The 15,365-nt window shown below is 32.5% G+C and overlaps 1 protein-coding gene across 6 annotated transcripts in view; it reads left to right on the forward strand.

Moving 5' to 3' along the window:
* The window catches only part of LOC145265412 (uncharacterized), a 305,510-nt gene that overhangs the window by 170,154 nt on the left and 119,991 nt on the right, over positions 1 to 15,365 (forward strand). For all 6 annotated transcript variants that reach the window (XM_080121241.1, XM_080121244.1, XM_080121240.1 and 3 more), the window contains exon 3: positions 6,583 to 6,734. In XM_080121241.1, the coding sequence (XP_079977367.1) occupies positions 6,583 to 6,734 (152 nt within the window). The remainder of the gene's footprint in view (positions 1 to 6,582; positions 6,735 to 15,365) is intronic.

Here is a 15,365-nt window from a genome sequence, read left to right on the forward strand (position 1 = left end):
AAATATGGGATTATTATTTTTTTTTTTTGTGTGTGTGTGTGTGTGTGTGTGCTAATGCAGAGAGTGATCCGCGCTATTTTTTAAAAATCGTTTTCCACGTTTAATTAAAGTTTTATGATATGTTTTATTCAATTGTAAGGTTAAAGTACAGAATAGGTACAAAACACCCTCCCTTCCCCATGTTAAGAATGGCTTTTTAAATAATAACATTATTATTTCAGCACGGATCACTCTCTGCATGAGTAATTTTTTTTTTTTTTTACTTACCGAGTTAACAGAAAATGAAATCTTTTGTCAATTCGTGGCTGTGAAATGAATCGAACCGGAAATTCAGTTTTACAACAGAACAGATTCGCAGTAACGGTTAAAAAATATATTTATTTTATTTAATATTTTAATAATTCGCGAGGTAAATTTATTTCAATAACATAAAAACATACCTCGACTCTAAAGATGGGTTGTCTGAAAATTTCAAATAAATTGGTAACGTAGAAATAGGGTTTTATTCGTTTAGAACGAACCAACATTTACATTTATATATATATATATATATATATATATATATATATATATATATATATATATATATATATATACATATATATATTAATTGCCTATAAAGGTGGGTGCAAGATTGGTGGGGGCGAATTATTTTTATTTTTATTTTTTAATTTAGATTTTGCCATTTTTTATAATAGTTTATTTATTTAGTTTCATGTTAGTTATTACATACTATTAGTATATTTGTCCCGGTGTTAAATGAGATTCGGTTTAAAAAGGGCGGTAGCTTTTTTTTTTATAAGTATGGCTTCTTGTAATTTTAGTCGTCGTGTGCAGTTGTTAAGATATCGAATTTGAGTATTTTTAGTTAAGCTATTTCTAATGTCGGACGACTGTAGGTTTTTATCGTTGGATGTTAGGTGTTGTTTTATGGCACAATTGTCAGCTAAATTATAGGTTAGTCATCGAGACAAATATACCAGCAGTATTTTATAACTACAAGAAACTAAAAAAATAAACTATAACAAAAGGAAAATCGAAATTAAAAAAATAAAAATAATTCGCCCCCAACCCTCCTGTATCCACCTTTATAGCCAATTAAAAAAATATATATAAATACAACAAGCCTTAAAGGAAAAGAAAAAGAAAACAACAACAATCGCTCCTGATGATCATCGGATGCACCGATAGAAAGCACTCGAGAAGAATATAGCTGAACAACAACATTTTGGCGCCATTTTATATAGTATGCCTGCTGAAATTAAAAAGACCGCTCGGAAAATGGAAAAAATAGCCAGAAAGATCGTAAAAAAAAAGAATCACTCTTTCGTGTTCAATCAGACGTGCTTGAATAATGATCTTTCTGTATATATATATATATATATATATATATATATATATATAGTCATCCACATACAGTAGTTTCGCTTTTCACAGCTCATCAAGACAAGCAACTACCTCAAGCCAAGATCGAAACCCAACCGGCCAAACGACAATCGGAGCTTCTAGTGAGTCGGATTCCGCTATGCGGGCAGTGAATTAACACTGTTTTGATATTGTCCAAATACCTAAGCTCAATTTGTTTACACAAAGAGCATTGCTTAATACGCTAATGGTAATTTGTATATCACTTCCCAATATGCTAAACCCAAGATAGGGAGCATTATAGTCATTCGCATACAGTACTGTTTCGCTATTTCATAGTTCATCAGTGCGGCTAGACAAGCAATATATATATATATATATATATATATATATATATATATATATATATATATATATATTTACCAGTGGTGAAAAAACTGGAATAGAGTGCTCAATGTGTAGCCAGAGCAGTATATAAGAAATTTATTACTGTGAGTCCAGAATGAGTTTACATATTGTTTCAACTAGAGGAAGATCCCCAAAGAGAGGAAATATCCAACTAGCATCGTCAGAATTCATAGATGGACGTATATATATATATATATATATATATATATATATATATATATATATATATATATATATATATATATCCATCTATGAATTCTGCTAGTTGGATATTTCCTCTCTTTGGGGATCTTTCTCTAGTTGAAACAATATGTAAACTCATTCTGGACTCACAGTAATAAATTTTTATATATATATATATATATATATATATATATATATATATATATATATATATATATATATATATATTCCAGGTAGAGAGATATCCCAAAATGAAGAACAATTGAATTTCAACAAAGGCTGTTGATAGTACTTAATCAAAGACAGCAAATTATATATATATATTTTTTTATTATTTTTTATGTTATAGCTGAAAATGTCTTCTCAATTATTAAATAATTTCTCTCTGATAGGTTCATAAGAGTAGTAGTTGATAGGCAGAAATCAGAAGCTCAGCATTAACGCTGTAGTCCATTAGGGGTCCATCCTGGACCCAAATCTCTTCCTGATCTACATTAATGATCTTTCATCATTCATAGACATTTATGCTGATGACACTACCATCTATGGTAGCACATCTAAGACCGTAAACGACCAATTTCTCTCCGCTTCTCTCTCCTCTGATCTTGAGCAAGTGGTACAATGGAGAAAGGAGTGGCTGGTTACTTTTAATGCATCTAAAACCAAGCTTCTATCTTTAGATCATCAACGCTCTGATCCCCATCTGGCATCAATTGAAATTAATGTCTCTCGTGTTGGGGAGGCCTCATGTTTTGACAAGCTTCTGGGCTTGACCTTTACTGGTAATCTGAAATGGTACACGTACATTAAATCTGTTGCCAAGGCCACTGGATAAATGGTGGGATCCTTCTATCGATCCAGTAGATATCTCACTACTAATGCAATTCTCTATCTATATAAGAGCCAGGTCCGTGCAAAGATGGAGTACTGTTGCCACATCTGGGCAGGAGTTGCTAGAAAGGATTTGTCCTGGTAGAGTTCAAAATATGTAGCCTCGTAGGAGATGTTCTTTTCTATTCCCTGCAACCTCTATCTTACAGAAGAGATGTTGTGAGTTTGTCTCTGCTTTATCGTTATTTTCATGGCAAGTGCTCGACTAACCTTTATTATTGGCCATTATTATAAAGTGGAGGATAAATATACATTGGTCATTATTATAAAGTGGAGGATAAATATACACTGACCTTTATTATAAAGTGGAAGATAAATATACATTGATCCTTATTATAAAATGGAGGTTATAGGTTAAAAATTACACAGTGATCATATTTATGAAATGGAGATTAAATACACATTGGTATTCTTTGTAGAGTGTAGAATAGATACACACTGTCCTTTATTAAAGAGTGGAGGATTATACACATTGATTCTAATAATAATGTGGCGGATAAATGCACATTATTTTTTTTTTATAGATTTGAGAATAGATACACATTAGCCTTTATTATAAAGTGGAGGATTATACACATCGATCCTTATTATATAGTAAAGGATATATACATATTGGTCTTTATTATAGGGAGAATGATTATTGATTCTTCTTTTAGAGTGGAGGACACAAGCTTAAGTTTACAAATTTCATTTCGCACATAAATCTAAATAATCGCGTATTGCCGGTTGGGCGTGTATTTGTAAATATATCGTATCGAAAAATATCGCACCTGCAGCAAATGTAATCACATGAAATAGATTAAAAGAAGAATTTTTCAGGTGTCGAAATACATATCCTCACCCTCCATCACGCAGTGAAAAGTGCTTGTTTTTTTGCGATAGGATTTTCAGATTTCGCTCTGGTTTCTCGGGTTTGATAAGCAGCAAAGAATGCAAGAACAAGATGCAAAAAATTTGGCTTTGTTTCAAAATGTAATAACCATGTCGAAGCATTCACACAACGCAATGGCAGAACAACGCTATCGCTTTTTGAAATAAGAGTAAAAATGTTGATATTTGCCATTCATTGCAGTTTGACACAACGTCATTTTTTTTGAGTGAAATCGATTAGACAAGTCATACATACGTAATATTAAATATATTTTAAATCGAAATGATTTCTTATTTAACAAAAATAACAATGTAACACTATTTTAAATATCTATATGAGATAATTTGTTGCATTTTGTTCTGGCCGCTATTTTTAACGTTTACCCAAACATGGTCGGGTGACATGGTTGAAAAAAATGTTCAATTTTATGAATGATTTCTGATTTTTCTGAATTTTTGCGATGAGGATTGCTTATTCGCATTATTTGAATTCACTGGACGACTAATTTGGACGGAATTCTCAATGGACGCTTTATTTACTTTACGGGGGTAGCATACTCTTGTTCCGTCAGCCATGTAAGTAATTCACAATTGTATTTTTCAGTCGCCCACACTGACGGAACAAGAGTACGCTACCCCCGTGAATTAAATAAGGGGTTCCGTTCGAAATTCCGTCCGAATTCCCGAGCTCGGCAGAAACATTCCCGAGTTCGACAAAATACACCTTAAGAAGGTCGGAGGTTAGATCGACCGAAAAGTTGTGAAAATCACACTCAAGATGAGAACAGTAGTCTGATGAATCCAAATAATATGATTTATGATTTTCTTAGTAATTACATATGTTGATTTCACTATTTCTTAAGAAAGAATACACACACACACGTCTCTCTCTCTCTCTCTCTCTCTCTCTCTCTCTCTTTATATATATATGTATGTATGTATATATATATATATATATATATATATATATATATATAGCCGGCAGGAATTGTCACCTTCTACACTGATCATTGCGTAAGCATGACACACTTGTTCCTGTTGCTTTAAAAGAATGATTATCATTTAATTATAATTATCATTTAATTATAATTATCATTTAATTATGATTATCAAAGGATGGGCACCGGTTGGGAAATATAAACTAAGAGACAGTCAAGTAACACTTATGCATTGTTCACTACTTCTGCTCCTTCGAACACTCTGGGTTGTAAGCACAAAGAAAGAAAATTCAACCAAATACAATTTTATACATTTATTAAAAAATGTTGGCAAATGCAAATGTATATGTAAGGCAACATAAACGAACATAAAATATTCATAATTGTTGCTGAATCTTACGAATCAGTGTTTTTTTTTTTAAATATTAAAAGTCACGTGACATGACGACAAGTAGTGGTGAACTCGAGTCTCCCTTTTTGTTCCTTTATTGGATCTAAGTGGAATAACCAATTTATGTCTTGGGAAACCGGTATCATTCTCAACTTGTTTTCCTGCATTTCCAATGGTGGTATATCTTATTTTTAGGGGGTGTTACTCTCTATAATAACAATTGAATTAAATCTTCTTCAGAGATTTCATTGTGTGTCGTATACGGTGATTTCAGCTCTCAGTCACCTGGAATCAGTGACGTGCAAAGGTTTGATACTATCCTTGATTGCATGAACCAAAGATTCAAGTTTATGTGCGAGTATTTGGTAAAAACAAAAAGAAAAACGAACAACATAGTTTAAAAAAAAGTGAAACATAAGCGAAAATAACGATGTCGAGCGTTGTTGTTATTCGATCACACTCAGCGTAACATCGGCGTAACATCGGCGTAACATCGGCGTAACATCAGCGTAACATCGGCGTATATGTTTGTTTTTGCGAATGTTTGCTGTATTTATTTGTTTTCGGAAATTAGAACTCAACGAAACACAAAGATCGTGTAAAAATGTTTATCCATTTTTTTTTTAATCAACATTAAAAAAAAGTTCACTCATAAGTTATTTGCTCTACGCCGTATTCCCCTGCTACCAGAAAACGTGTTGCGTAAAATTGTCCGCTTTAGTGCTTTTGTGTTGTGTTTCGTGCCTGAAGTCAATAGAAATGTAGACTTCTGAAGTTCTTGGCCGTTGTTTAATGTGCTTATTTATAAGATTGGCGGAATTGCATCTCGATTAAAAAATAACACCCGTGAAACACAAATAACTGTTACTAGCCGACATTGGGTGATGCTTTCACTACCAGTACAGCTAGAAGCTCCCAAATCGTGTTACTTTTAAGAGAATAGTCTGATATTATAGATATAAAAGAACATGTGGCTTCAGACATCCCAAAGGAGCAGCGCATATGTTGGGTAACAATGACATCCGAAGTAGATCTACTATACTAAATCTAAAACGAGTTTAGGTTTAAGGCTTCCCAAATTCATACCAGAATTGTCCAAATGCATACATAGCGGCACAACGGATAAGGTGTTGACTAATAATCAGTTCTAAGTGACAGTTTTCAGGCAGTTGAAGATTCAATTCTCATAACAGGTGATACTAAGAATACAAATTTTACAATGTTTAAAATTTCCACCCAGCCATAAACGAAAACAATTCTCATCCGTAGATAGAATAAAGAGTTCAGTTCGAAATATCATATGGATTGTCGAGTTCGACAGGATGCACATGAAGCAGGTCGTATGTTACATCCACTGAAACATTGTGAGAAAAACAACATATATGAGAACAGTAGTCCGAATAATCAAAATAATGCAACTTATCTCCATCTAAAATGTTCCAAAACAAAACATCCTCTTATTATGTAGCGTTCTTTTAAAAAGCGTTTTCACTAATGGTGAAAGTTAATATTGTTTTAATTTCATTTTATTTGTAGGTACGTAAGAGGAGCAAAGCCCAGAGACATTTGGTTGAAGGAGACATTATTATAAAGGTGAATGGAATCCCAGCAAATGGAAAAACCCATGAGGCCGTTATGGATATGGTCGATGCTACAGTTGGACCCGTTCTCAACCTGGAGATATACAGGTACACTTTTATTATATCTTATGTTACCGATTCATGTTTCTGTATTTTAATTAATCTCATTTTCTATGTTCTGCCATCTTCGGTTAAACATTTTTTTTCATTTTAGTTCAGTGAAAATTCCCAGAAATCTAAGAGACCCCCCCATCCTTGGGGCTAACACTTGATCTCTATATGAGATAAATAGATATTCGAATTCAAAAGTTCTCATTTACCTCTCAAACCATGAGTTAGCAAAGAAATTCACATTATTTCCCTCTCCCCAACTGACCACTTATATATCTTATAGCATATAATATTCTTGTGGTTTCTTAGTCTTACTAGATTCCTGAACAAGAATTCATCTAGTCTAGTGGATTATCTAGCTTTGTGATGTTACTTGCAGTAACATCACTCAGAGAAAATGACCATTCCTCGCAGAAGTCAGTGTGATTAGCCATACCAAGATCTTATACTATGTGATTTTGAATATTTAGAGTTTACTTGTTGAGAAAAGTATCCTCATGCCAAGTTGTCCTGACAAACCAGCTGTACAGAGAGACCCTAGACACTCGAGGATAGTGTCTAGTAGGCATTCAAGTTTCTCTCCTTGTCTCAAGTCTCCAGATGGGTACTAGATTGCGCACTAACACAATAAAGTATTTTCCATGGATTTGAATGGACACTTCTCATGACAGTTTTATAAGCCTTATTACTTCTATGCTGGCTTATGACAAATTGGAAGCAATAACTAGAAGATTCCCTTACATAGCGAATGAAATTTTTCTATCCGGTTTGGTTTTTCATCAGAATTTCCTTCTAGATGGATTGCTTTCGCTACGGCTTAGGAGCTGCGTCTACCCGATGTATGATAACTCTGTAGAATACCAGAGGGAGGCTAACAGGTGTAACACCTGCCAAGGATTGGCCTGGAACTGTGCGAGACAGGGGTGTTCCACTCCATAAGATATTACACATATCCACTTACCCCACACAAAACACTTGATATGTCCAATTGTGCACTCATTTTAGTACTGGTCAACTTCAATCTTGCTAACTTCGGTAATTTAACAGGAACCGGTGTGTTAACACGATGATATCATAATCTCGTTCTAAATATTAGTAAAAAATGTGTCATGATGTTTGAAATGTTTCTACTCGGCCCCTCGTCTTTCTCCATGACGAGGACGACAATTAAAAAAAGTTGAATAATTCGTCTTCTACTCATTTGATTAAAAAAAAAAAACTCCTTCCATTTCATTACATTTGTTTATTTATGGTTCCACTTGGGACATTTCTTGTTTCAATAAATAATCTCATATCAATTTTGAAAGAAAACATATAATCTAGAATGGCGCACGCAAATACCACTCATAGAACTTGCAATCTAACCATATTAACTACAAAAGATGCCAGTCTGATTTTTCAAAAAAAAAAAAAAAAAAAAAAAAAGAAAGGACAATAACAACAACACACAAAAAAAATCGGGCCAATCGCGTTCACACACCGGTTCTCGTTAAATCATCGAAATTAAGCAACATGGAGTCTGAGCAGCACAAAGTGGGTGACTATTTGGGAATTCTAGGCGTTGCATGCCAGCCCCCCCCTAGCCGGAATTTCCATGTGACTAGGGCCGCTTGTAAATTTTATATTCAATATAAACTGCATCTTTCGAGGAAAGCTAATATGGTCCACACAACCCGGGTATTACCGGGAGTCAATTCGGTTTATCCATGACTTTTCTACAAAGTTTCAATCATCAAAATCCAACAGTCTTTTAACGCTGATCAATGTTCACAATGTCCATCTCTAGGTTGTAAGCATATCGACATACTTTATTGAACTACGATATAACCAATATTATGTATTTAATAAATATGAAAATATTGTCAATTTAACTACAATATAAACGATATTATTCATTGAACTACGATATAACCAATAGTATTTATTGAACTACGATATAACCAATAATATTTATTGAACTACGATATAACCAATAATATTTATTGAACTACGATATAACCAATAATATTTATTGAACTACGATATAACCAATAATATTTATTGAACAATGATATAACCAATAATATTTATTGAACTACGATATAATCAATATTATTCACTGAACTACGATAATCTGAAAACGATATCTAGGCTGGCTAGGACATAAGATTGGCCCTAAAGAAAATTTCCAAACAAGTGTGTTAATGGCCCGTGTTAGAGAAAAATATTAGGAAGACCAAAAATGGATCGGAAGTAGACAATTAAAAGAGAGAGAGAGAGAGAGAGAGAGAGAGAGAGAGAGAGAGAGAGAGAGAGAGAGAGAGAGAGTTGATCGCAATGGGAAGAAGCCGAATGAACGCTATAGATTTGGCTTCAGACAGAAAACAATAAATCTTATAAGTAAATCTTCTAAGTAAATCTTCTAAGTAAATCTTATAAGTAAGCTTATTTAATCCTTTTCTTAGTTTAGTCACCTTTCTTTGTTAGCCTTATTTTTATATTACACCTCATTTTAATTTTACATCTCCCACTAAAGGTTACCAATATTTATGGGAAAAATCTATATTCCTAATATTTAATTCAGAAATTTACATTTTTATAAAATGAGGCATTTAACACTTGATCCAAATTTTAAGACTAGGAGTATAAATTGCTTTTTTTTTTAGTTCAGTTACAAATTAGCAATCACTGCGGAAATGTGTCACCATGCTTAAAGCAAACAAACTTACCAAAGATTAACGTGCTTGAATTCTAGATTTCCATAAGCAAGGTTTGTTACAGCAGGCGACCGCAGCTTTTTTTTTACACAGGCATCACCACATTATCAAGGCCAAGAGGCCACTCAAGGATAAGGATTAAAGAGTGTACAGTAGAAATTGGACAATATAGTAATCATTAGTAATGAAAATTTGGTAAAGTTGATAACTTATATGGAACGGCTCATCAAGAACTTATTTACGTTAGACTTGAAGACAACCATATTGTAGTCAGCCGGAAAGCAGGAAAACGGAAGACAATTCCACAGGCGTGCAGTTCTAAGAAAGAAGCTTTGTTCATGGAATCTACGTTTAGGTTTAGGCACAGATAAAGAGTGGGGGGAATTATTGATAGTGTTTACAGCTAGACGAGTGTTTCTTGTGAAAGTTTGGCGAGGGGGGGACCATAGATTGAAGCTTGGATCAATCGCAGTAAAACTGTGATTTGCAACTTTCTAAATAAGATTAAGAATTATGAAAAAGCAAAATCACTTTTAGGCCCCCAAAATTTTCTCCTGCATTAAATAGGAGAATAAGGCGGTTGTTGTGAAATACAGGGCACTTTTTTCTATTCAAATTAAGGCAGTCACAGATACTGATTGCAGACCAGTAACCATCAGACGACACTTACGACAAAAAGGCATGGTAAATAAAAAGCGTAAACAAATTCCAAAACGGGGCGTTGAGAAGTGGAAGAAAGTCCCGTTTACTGATGAGAAAAATTCAATCTAGATGGTCCTGATGGCCTCCAACGATACTGGCATAACGAAAACATGCCTCCTGAAATTTTCATTACACGTCATAGTGGTGGAGGGTTTCTAATGATATAGGGTGCCTTATCTTACGATGGAGCTCCAGGTGATGCAGGGTCGTCAGCCAGCGACTGGTTATGTTAGCTACAAAAAGCATCGTTGATAAGGGAGGGCCATCGTTTGCATGGAAATGGATGGTTATTCCAACAGGATAATGTTGCAATCCACGCTGCACGACGGACCTTGACCTTTCTGCAAGAAAATGAGGTACATCTCTTGGGATATCCTGTATACTCGCCTGACTTGATCCCAATTGAAAATGTTTGGGGATGGATGACAAAAGATGTTTATCAAAATGGCAAACAATGTTTAACAAAAAATGAACTTCGTGAAGTCATCTACAGAAGCTGGGATAACATCCTCCGCACCTTAATGGAAACGCTTATTTCTAGCATGCCCCAAAGAATGTTTGAAGTCATCAAAACAAGTGGAGATAGAACTTATTATTAAATTTGGTTGTTGAAAGTTTTCATACACTTTTCGAACAATTTCGTAGAATTTCTACCCCTGATTTTACAAATTTGCTCAAGTGTAAAATGCCTCATTTTATAAAAATGTAAATTTCTTAATTAAAGGGTTGGAATGTAGCTTTTTTTCCATGACCTTTTAGGTTGTAGTATTGGCAATCTTAAGTAGGAGGAATTTAAAATCTATCTTTTAAAAGTTTCCTTTTTAAAGATTTTCAAGTGGTCTAAATTTTTGATAATATTTTAACTTTAAATGCTCATTTCACGACAAAATCATTATATATATATATATATATATATATATATATATATATATATATATATATATATATATTAGTGTTAGGACAATTAATCGGAATCGGGAATCGGAAAAATCGGAATTTTTGGGGTATCGGAATCGGTATTGGAATCAGAAAAATTATAGCCTAATTTCCGATTCCAAACCGATTCTTTTTTTTTGACAATAAAAAATAAAACAAGCACAATTTTTTTTAATTAGAAGTTGTTCAATTACAACATAAAACCGAGAAGGGCCACATAATGGGTTATAAATCTCATTTACAGATTTAACATTGATTAGCAGAGTATAATTTATTTTATTTATCGGTCATTTATCGAGAGATAACTCGCCTATTCTCGTTGTAAACTTTTCGCATCTATTCGCTAAATGTCTACATGCTTCCATCCGAGGGAGTTCATTTGATTATTAAAAGGTTTTAAATGCTCTGGACGGGGTTTTAAATTTCGTTGATGCCAGCTGTACATTAACGGTGTCTGTCATCGGCTTCTTCTGAAATAATTAATGTCTTATGGCGCTTCTCTTTGGACATAAGTGAAAAATATTGATGAAAATCTCCGGTTGGATAAAATGCATAAAGAGAAAACATTCTGAAGATTTTCTTAATTAAAAAGGAAATTATATGTACATTTTAACTTCCCAAAAAGGAAGAATGGAGTTGGGACATTTATTACTGTAAATTTCAGAAAAAGAAAAGAAATGATAAACAAATATACAGCAAATAAATGCTACCAAAGGAAAAACTCTTCTACATACCTGAATAAATTTATTTCTGTTTAAACTGTTTTTAATGTGTGTTTTTGGGTTAAAACAAAATTAGTGTCTCCTCTTTGAGTTAGAATTTAAAAAATGATTATCCAATAAATCTGGCAGAGACCATTGATAACCGCTAAAAATTGAAAATTAAACAAACGGTGAAATAAATAAATGTTAATAATCGATCGAAAATGCGATTAAGCAAGAATGTTTGTGCGAACAGCAAGAATGGGTATCATTTTATGTTAAATTTTATGTGCGAAACAGTTTTCGTACGCGAAAATTAAAAATAATTGTTTTTTTCTTTTCACCACATAATCATTTAAAAATGTAGAATTCCATTTTGGAGAAGTGATTTAGCTAAAGGGATTAATATATTTGCTGCTGCTACTATTTATTATTATTATTATTATTATTATTATTATTAGTAGTAGTAGTAGTAGTAGTAGTAGTAGTAGTAGTACCAGTAGTATCTGTAATTTGTTTTTCTTTTACAGTAACACAAATCAATCTAATAATCGACCAAATGCGTATAATTGTGAGAAAAAATATAAACATTTTTTCAAAGGAGTAAGGTACAGAATACTTAACAGAATTTCCGCCTAATGTTAAGAATGCTTTTCTAAATAGTTTTTATGTAGAAACGCATTCTTGACATGGGACGGGTTTTATCAACTATTCTCTCCGTACACTGTTTTTGCATACGAACCGTCGGGTAATTATTTTGGGATGCCAGCACGCAAGATTTCAATCCGCCATTTTAGTTCGCCAAAAAGTACGCCAAATTTTATTCCGTCATAAAAACAAATTTCTACAGAAAAAAATATTTTTACATTTTTATCTAGCGAATAAACATAAAACTGAACATGAAAAACCATGTTCATTATTTTAAAAAAATCAACAACGGAACTGAAGTCGATACTTTGCTTCTAAAATAAAATGAACTTTTCTGATTAATCTCTGTGTGGCGTACCAGGAAAATTTTTTACTAATGCATAAAAATGAATAAAATTTATTTTTACAAAAATCTTTATACATTTATCTAGCTAAATACTAAAATGATTGCTTTTCTTTCCGTCAAGTTTTTAAGGGTTTCACACGTAAGCACGTATAATTTTCTTCTTAACAACACGGACCAATGTTTAGTATAAATAACCAATGAAACAGATTTCATGTATCTAGCTTGTAGTAAAAATAATTATTGATCACAAAAGTACGGGGGAACCCCGCCGTTACTCATTTATGAGAAGATTAGATATTATGAAAAATTAAGATACGAAATGAATAATATTTTCTTCGTTTGAAATACACTGGAATATTTTAGTTTTCTTGGAAATAATAAACGCTTTTTATGGCTACACGATTCTTCCAAATACCCACATGGTTAATTATAGCAGCCATAATAATAAACACTTATTTTCTCTCGTGGAGAATTGTCCTTGTTAGGCGATTTGGTCACACACTGACCAATCAACTTTCAGGGCGCTACTTTCCTGTTGGTTAAAGAGGGTCGTTTTTGGCTCAACATAGGTAAGAACATTGCAGAAAACATGAACGATGCTTTAATAATTCGAAAGAAAAAATATAAAAATTAATCATGTTTGAGTAATAACATAAATTACAATCGTTTAAAAATCGACCCATTCTACAAAACGGCAAATATTTTGCACCGACCTAATAACACTCGCTTCATATGGGCACTTTTATTGATAGTAAACACATGACACTTTTATTGATAATACACACATGAAACTTTTATTGCTAGTACACACATGACACTTTTATTGATAGTACACACATGACAATTTTATTGATAGTACACACATGACACTTTTATTGATAGTACGCACATGATACTTTTATTTATAATAAACACATGAAACTTTTATTGCTAGTACACACTTGACACTTTTATTGATAGTACACATATGACACTTTTATTGCTAGTACACACTTGACACTTTTATTGATAGTACACACATGACACTTTTATTGATAATACACACATGAAAATTTTATTGCTAGTACACACATGACACTTTTATTGATAGTAAACACATGACACTTTTATTGATAGTACACACATGACACTTTTATTGATAGTACACACATGACACTTTTATTGATAGTACGCACATGATACTTTTATTGATAATAAACACATTAAACTTTTATTGCTAGTACACACTTGACACCTTTATTGATAGTACACATATGACACTTTTATTGATAGTAAACACATGACACTTTTATTGATAGTACACACTTGACACTTTTATTGATAATACACACATGAAACTTTTATTGATAGTACACACATGACACTTTTATTGATAATACACACATGAAACTTTTATTGCTAGTACACACTTGACACATTTATTTATAGTACACACATGACACTTTTATTGATAGTACACACTTGACACTTTTATTGATAATACACACATGACACTTTTATTGATAATACACACATGAAACTTTTATTGATAGTAAACACATGATACTTTTATTGATAGTACACACATCATACTTTTATTGATAGTACACACATGACACTTTTATTGATAGTACACATGACACTTTATTGATAGTACACACATGACACTTTTATTGATAGTACACACATGCCACTTTTATTGATAGTACACACATGACACTTTTATTGATAGTACACATGACACTTTTATTGATAGTACACACATGACACTTTTATTGATAGTAAACACATGACACTTTTATTGATAGTAAACACATGGCACTTTTATTGATAGTACACACATGACACTTTTATTGATAGTACACATGCCACTTTTATTGATAGTAAACATATGACACTTTTATTGATAGTAAACACATGACACTTTTATTGATAGTAAACACTTGACACTTTTTTTGATAATACACACATGAGACTTTTATTGATAATACACACATGGAACTTTTATTGATAGTAAACACATGAGACTTTTATTGATAGTACACACATGACACTTTTATTGATAGTAAACACATGACACTTTTATTGATAGTACACACATGACACCTTTATTGATAGTACACACATGACACTTTTAATGATAGTAAACAACTTGACACTTTTATTGATAGTACACATTACACTTTTATTGATAGTAAACACATTACACTTTTATTGATAGTACACACATGACACTTTTATTGATAGTAAACACATGACACTTTTATTGATAGTAAACACATGACACTTTTATTGATAGTACACACATGACACCTTTATTGCTAGTACACACTGTACACTTTTATTGATAGTACACACATGACACTTTTATTGATAGTACACACATGACACTTTTATTGATAGTACGCACATGATACTTTTATTGATAGTACACACATGATACTTTTATTGATAATAAACACATGAAACTTTTATTGATAGTACACACTTGACACTTTTATTGATAGTACACATATGACACTTTTATTGATAGTAAACACATGACACTTTATTGCTAGTACACACTTGACACTTTTATTGATAGTACACACATTAAACTTTTATTGATAATACACACATG

This window comes from Euprymna scolopes, chromosome 40, assembly GCF_053919585.1.
Source record: "Euprymna scolopes isolate OS-2025 chromosome 40, ASM5391958v1, whole genome shotgun sequence".
Lineage (NCBI taxonomy): Eukaryota > Metazoa > Mollusca > Cephalopoda > Sepiida > Sepiolidae > Euprymna > Euprymna scolopes.